The 7,003-nt window shown below is 39.7% G+C and overlaps 1 protein-coding gene across 1 annotated transcript in view; it reads right to left on the reverse strand.

The window, feature by feature from the left end:
- Positions 1 to 210: 210 nt before the first annotated feature.
- LOC103517641 (cytosolic sulfotransferase 5-like) overlaps positions 211 to 7,003 on the reverse strand; it is an 8,443-nt gene continuing 1,650 nt past the window's right edge. Inside the window, exons 2-8 of the mRNA XM_026829663.1 lie at positions 6,533 to 6,536; positions 5,559 to 5,679; positions 4,169 to 4,308; positions 3,370 to 3,523; positions 2,217 to 2,317; positions 1,375 to 1,503; positions 211 to 714 (exon numbers count right to left, since the gene is read on the reverse strand). Of these exons, the coding sequence (XP_026685464.1) occupies positions 538 to 714; positions 1,375 to 1,503; positions 2,217 to 2,317; positions 3,370 to 3,523; positions 4,169 to 4,308; positions 5,559 to 5,679; positions 6,533 to 6,536 (826 nt within the window). The 3' untranslated portion in view covers positions 211 to 537. The remainder of the gene's footprint in view (positions 715 to 1,374; positions 1,504 to 2,216; positions 2,318 to 3,369; positions 3,524 to 4,168; positions 4,309 to 5,558; positions 5,680 to 6,532; positions 6,537 to 7,003) is intronic.

Genomic DNA, 7,003 nt, shown 5'->3' on the forward strand with positions numbered 1-7,003 from the left:
GAGGGAGCTTTGCTCGGGACATTTGATGTGACGTCATCATGTACGGGAGAGTATGCCGTGACGTCAAAGTTTACGATTTACCGGTATTTTTTAAATCGATTTATCTCGGGATCTAGAAGTCGTAGAAGAAAAAGAAAAATTCCGTTGGTTCTCATTTTTCCTGCTCTATGACTTTGAAACATCACCCAAGTAAGCGCAACTGATCTATTTGGGTCATTTTTTGAAATTTACTGAACGAAATGGTGTCCATGAGGTAACATACGTTAAAGGCGTTAATACAGAATAAGGATTTCCGACATTCCGACTATAAATTCTTAGTCTTCTAATAGGTACTTCCCAGGATTTGTCACAAATATCGTTCTCGAACTCAGTGGTGCAGTTGTTAACGCGTTGGACTTTGGATCTGGGGGTTGGTGGTTCGAGTCCAATTCAAGTCATAAAATGTATCCAGGTGTAATAATCGGGGAACGATATTTGTGACAAGCATTTAAATGTATGCTTAACACAATTAAAAATTCCTTTTTACTTCCCACGATTTTAGAACGAGAAATCAGACCCAGCCAAGTTGTCCTTGGTCCATAGATCGACTTGGTTGCTCATTTCATTTGTCATTAATGCTTTCCACCCTCCTATCTTGCCACTTCGCATGAACGCCCCACGTTCACATTTCTCCTTGTCGATCAGGTTGTTCTCCTTGTTGATTTCAATAACCAACTGCAAAAAACAAAACAGTGATTTTTTTTTTTTACCTCGTTGTTTAGTGTTTCCTGTAGCCCTGATGATGGAGGAAGTGCCTCCGAAACATGTCGGCTTTTAACAAATAAATTAATATAATTCTTTAAAGTTCTGCAAAATATATCTGCCTTTTTGGTTCTCCTTATCAAGTTGACCCACAGAACTTATATATAATGACTGCTGAACCCCTCCAAGAGAAAACAGTGATTGATTTATTTTTTTCCAGGGGTTTTAACGTTACTTTAACATGGCGCGGCGCTTAGAACTCTGGACGTTCAAGGGCCTCAAGGAACGCTTGATAACGGGGGAGGTTTTTAGTGACGTGATGGGGGTTTATCCCCCATTCGGCGATGAGCTCCAGAGTTCAAGAAATATTGACCTCACTGAGTGGGGGGGCCGGAAAAGCCAGCAATACGCTTTTGGGTGTAAATGACAGCCCTGTTGGTCAGGCTACCATCCGGACACTAACCATGCGCAACATTGCCTCGTTTAGTAATTCATTTGGAACTGGTACATTCAACGAGCTGTAGAACAGTTGTCTTTTTGACAGTTTTCGCCGAATTCATAGAACTAATAAATGAACAAAATGAAAGGAAAATCAGAGTTAAGATTCGGAACTCTGTTCTTTTGTTCATTTACCTCATAGTTGGTGGCTCGGTTCTCCTTCATGCTTTCGAAGCTGAGATGATCTTCCAACTGAAGAATGTCCGGGGTACTGAGTGGGTGATCTAGGAATTTGCCGGTTCGCTGAATGATTGACTTGAGATCCTGATGAACGGATAACATGGGAAAGGAATCATTAGACCAGGGGTTTTTTGATACCTCTTGAAAACGAGTAGAAAGTTTCTTTACCCTAACAACTGTTTGCTATATGCTATTGAAAGTTATTTACAGAGGATAGCTACTTATGTAGATATGTATAACAATCAGAGTCCATGCTAGTATTATTGTGACCAAATTTTCAAACTGAAGACAAACTGTCATACCTCGCCCGTGATTGAACCCACGTCCTCCTGATTATTGGGGGCATCTTGACCGCTACACCATCGAGTCAGGTGTGTGGGAAGATGGGAACGAATTTTATTCGAAATCAACATTCAACAACTCCCTTTCACTTACAGTTTCACAATTACTCCCTCAAGAAGGATGGTTTTTCTTCATACTTTCTAATACCTAACATTTGAGTATTATTGTGACCAAATTTTCAAACTGAAGACAAACTGTCATACCTCGCCCGTGATTGAACCCACGTCCTCCTGATTATTGGGGGCCAATGGGGGCATCTTGACCGCTACACCATCGAGTCAGGTGTGTGGGAAGATGGGAACGAATTTTATTCGAAATCAACATTCAACAACCCCCTTTCACTTACAGTTTCACAATTACTCCCTCAAGGAGGATGGTTTTTCTTCATACTTTCTAATACCATACTTTTATTTTTTCTTCTCATTGCTTTCTTCATGACAACTATGGCATCTTACCTTCTTCATGTCTTCGTACTTGAGGAAGAGAATGTTCTCAGGGTTGCGTTTGGAGGCCTCCCAGAATTCCAGAACATGTTCCCAGAACGGACCGAAACACACTGGAACACAGAAACAGTCCATCAGATCATGAATTATTTGTGAAGAAGTAGAGCCTTTCACAACTTTTGTGGATAACACAGCATTACTAAGTGCCTCCTTTGCAATCAATTTCCATAGAGAATGTTCTCAGGGTTGCGTTTGGAGGCCTCCCAGAATTCCAGAACATGTTCCCAGAACGGACCGAAACACACTGGAACACAGAATACAGGAACACAGAAACATCAGATCATGATTTATTTGTGAAGAAGCAGAGCCTTTCACAACTTTTGTGGATAATACAGCATTACTAAGTGCCTCCTTTGCAATCAATTTCCTCTTTTCAATAATCTTTTTACACTGGTAATGCCGTCACTGGTCGCTACTCGATTGAAGTAGCTACTCAATTGTCTCAGCAAGGCTGAGTGCACCTGCTGATGGATATGTTTGGGGGTGCACACAGCTTCGTGGGAGCATTTGAGGGGCTGATTTAAATCCTAGTGAAAAAGGTGAGGTTATATGACTTTACAATGGAAAAGGTTTGCCCCAAGGAACATTTTCCTTTCATTCTCTCTTTCTTCCTTCCTTTCCTTCTTCCTTCATTCTCTCTTTCTCTTTCCTTCTTCATTTATTCTCTCTTTCTCTTTTTCTTTCTTCCTTTCCTTCTTCCTTTATTCTCTCTTTCTCTTTCTTTCTTCCTTCCTTTCCTTCTTCCTTTATTCTCTCTTTCTCTTTCTTCCTTCCTTTCCTTCTTCCTTTATTCTCTCTTTCTCTTTCCTTCTTCATTTATTCTCTCTTTCTCTTTTTCTTTCTTCCTTTCCTTCTTCCTTTATTCTCTTTTTCTCTTTCTTTCTTCCTTCCTTTCCTTCTTCCTTTATTCTCTCTTTCTTTCTTCCTTTCCTTCTTCCTTTATTCTCTCTTTCTTTCTTCCTTCCTTTCCTTCTTTCTTTATTCTCTCTTTCTCTTTCTTCCTTCCTTTCCTTCCTCCTTTATTCTCTCTTTCTTCCTTCCTTTCCTTCCTCCTTTATTCTCTCTTTCATCTTTCCTTCATTTCTCTCCTTTTCTTTTCACTTACCAAGTCCGTCCAAGAATATCTTGAAGAAGTCTTCGAAGTTGCCCCTATATCCTTCCAGGAGTTGACAATGATGATAGTAGGAGACACATGTGTCCTTAGGATTCCTGGTCACGTAGATGATCTGGAATATGGGATAGAGTGGAAATATAAAAACCTACTTAGAATATGAGTGTTTCACCGCCGCCGTTTTCATTTCGTAGCGATTAGACTCTTGCAACATTAGACTCGTGTGGTCTGTGTCGCAGCAGACCGATCCCGTAGTATGCCTCTCATCAGATGGGCTACAAGAGACACAATACTTCCCATTTCGGTGCTGTGTCAACACGAGAACACCATTCGCGATCTTCTGCAAGGGCTCATCGTGCCCTTCCTCAAATAACTGCGAAATCAGCTAATAAGCTCGGGATTGTATTTCAGGTTCGATTCCTGCAATGGTCATTATTTTCTTCGTAAAGAAGCACGAGAGAAACTGCTGTACCTAAAGATAGTACGTATATGTACTATGTGGCTAGTATAGGTAAGTATAGTAATTTATTATCTAATTAAATGGTAGGTAGGTACTAATTAAATGTGACAGGCTGACAGACTAATAACTAGGTAATAATAAGTAATAGGTATTAATTTGTGGAAATACTGCAGTACGTAGGTACATAGGTACCTAGGTATGATTTATTTTCTTTTATGTACACATAAGAAAATGTTATGTATTAGGTATTATGTAGAGGTAAATACATATGAGTGCTAGCTCCTAGTATATATGTACCTATGTTCGACTACACATGCTACTCAACAATTTTGCCTTCTTATCTGATAAGATAGATAAGTTATCATAATCAGGGCTATCTTTAGGGGGCCGCGGGGGCCCGACCCCCACTCCCTCGATTTCTCCTTTCCTGTAGGCTAGGCTCTCGCCCCCCCTCGACAAATCTGAATACGGCCCTGATCTTATATTATAATCAATTGGGCCGTAAGTTTTTATGGGCCCAGATACATATAGAGTTTGGCAGGAAAACCCATCATCTTCAAGCCGGAAAATTGGCTCTGGTGTAAGTATATAAGGAAAATAGACACACGTGTCTATCTGTCTACAGCAGTGGTTCTCAAACTTTTTCGCATGGCGCCCCTTTGGGCATATTCTCATTTTTTCACGCCCCCCCTACCTTAGCCAACCCCTCGGTATATTATTTTTACCTATGGGTTTTATGGAATAACAAAACGAGAATTCGAAACTTTGAGATTTTTTTTTATATTCAAGTAAGTAGGTTACCTATTTATAGGTTTTATGAAATAACAAAACGAACCAACCTCGGTGGCTCAAGCAGAGTTGGAGACTAAGTACATGGTAGGTAATTTTGGTATAAAATTGATTTTTTTATAGGAAAAGCTCGCCCCCCCCCCCTGATTTGTCGAGGCTCAATTTTCCCATTTAAACAGGTTTTTTAGTAAAAAATTAAGGGGCCACGATTTTTTTCCCCCAGCTATCCAGGTTTTCCACTTAGAACATAATTAAAATACCTTGAAATAACAAAACGGAAAAGCTCGCGCCCCCCCTGATTTGTCTCCACGCCCCCCAGTTTGGGAACCTCTGGTCTACAGTATTACATATCTGTCTACAGTGGATTAAATCTCTGGTGTAAGTACCTACGAGGAAAAAAGAGAGAAATTAATAATTATGTAGGTACGTATAGACACGTGGTAAATTTGTCCATGTATAATTTGTCTATAGTGGGCTTCAAATTAAATTTTGATCTCAAGGGCAAACGCTTCAAGAATGGAGTGTGACGGAAGACATCAGCGTATGTTCCAAATCACTCCAACGCAACGCCTACTTTCAATTTCAATCTCAATTTCAATTCTTTTATTTTATTTGATGAATGACCAACTTCCTTTATTCTCCTTTATTCTCTCTTTCTTTCTTCCTTTCCTTCTTCCTTTATTCTCTCTTTCTCTTTCTTTCTTCCTTCCTTTCCTTCTTCCTTCATTCTCTCTTTCTTTCTTTCTTCCTTTCCTTCTTCCTTTATTCTCCCTTTCTCTTTCTTTCTTCCTTCCTTTCCTTCTTCCTTTATTCTCTCTTTCTCTTTTCCTTCATTTCCTTCTTCCTTTATTCTTTCTCTTTCTTTCTTCCTTTCCTTCTTCCTTTATTCTCTATTTCTTTTTTCCTTCATTTCTCTCCTTTTCTTTTCACTTACCAAGTCCGTCCAAGAATATCTTGAAGAAGTCTTCGAAGTTGCCCCTATATCCTTCCAGGAGTTGACAATGATGATAGTAGGAGACACACGTGTCCTTGGGATTCCTGGTCACGTAGATAATCTGGAATATGGGATAGAGTGGAAATATAAATACCTACTTAGAATATGTGTGTTTCACCGCCGCCGTTTTCATTTCGTATAGCGATGACTCGTGTGGTCAGTGGTCACATTAGACTCTTGCAACATTAGACTCGTGTGGTCTGTGTCGCAGCAGACCGATCCCGTAGTATGCCTCTCATCAGATGGGCTACAAGAGACACAATACTTCCCATTTCGGTGCTGTGTCAACACGAGAACACCATTCGTGGGATATTCATTCGCGATCTTCTGCAAGGGCTCATCGTGCCCTTCCTCAAATAACTAGAAAATCAGCTAATAAGCTCGGGATTGTATTTCAGGTTCGATTCCTGCAATGGTCATTATTTTCTTCTTAAAGAAGCACGAGAGAAACTGCTGTACCTAAAGATAGTACGTATATGTACTATGTGGCTAGTATAGGTAAGTATAGTAATTTATTATCTAATTAAATGGTAGGTAGGTATCTACTAATTAAATGTGACAGGCTGACAGACTAATAACTAGGTAATAATAAGTAATAGGTATTCATTTGTGGAAATACTGCAGTACGTAGGTACATAGGTACCTAGGTATGATTTATTTTCTTTTATGTACATATAAGAATATGTTATATAGGTATTATGTATAGGTATAAATACATATGAGTGCTAGCTGTTAGTATGTAAATAGGTTCGACTACACATGCTACTCAACAATTTTCCTTCTTATCTGATAGGAGAGATAAGTTATCATAATCAGGGCTATCTTTAGGGGGCCGAGGGGGCCCGACCCCCACTCCCTCGATTTCTCCTTTCCTGTAGGCCAGGCTCTCGCCCCCCCTCGACAAACCTGAATACGGCCCTGATCATAATATGGTAATCAATTGGGTCGTAAGTTTTTATGTGCCCAGATACATAGAGTTTGGCAGGAAAACCCATCATCTTCAAGCCGGAAAATTGCCTCTGGTGTAAGTATATAAGGAAAATATACACACGTGTCTATCTGTCTACAGTATTACATATCTATCTATAGTGGATTAAATCTCTGGTGTAAGTAGGTACCTACGAGGAAAAAAGAGAGAAATTAATAATTATGTACGTATAGACACGTGGTAAATTTGTCCATTTATAATTTGTCTATAGTGGGCTTCAAATTAAATTTTGATCTCAAGGGCAAACGTTTGACGAATGGAGTGTGACGGAAGACATCAGCGTATGTTCCAAATCACTCCAACGCAACGCCTCCTTTCAATTTCAATTCTTTTATTTTATTTGATGAATGACCAAGTGGATATCTGATTTCACTATTTAAGGAGGAGCCCCCCCCCC

The sequence above is a fragment of the Diaphorina citri genome, unplaced genomic scaffold (assembly GCF_000475195.1).
Source record: "Diaphorina citri unplaced genomic scaffold, Diaci psyllid genome assembly version 1.1 scaffold1914, whole genome shotgun sequence".
Lineage (NCBI taxonomy): Eukaryota > Metazoa > Arthropoda > Insecta > Hemiptera > Psyllidae > Diaphorina > Diaphorina citri.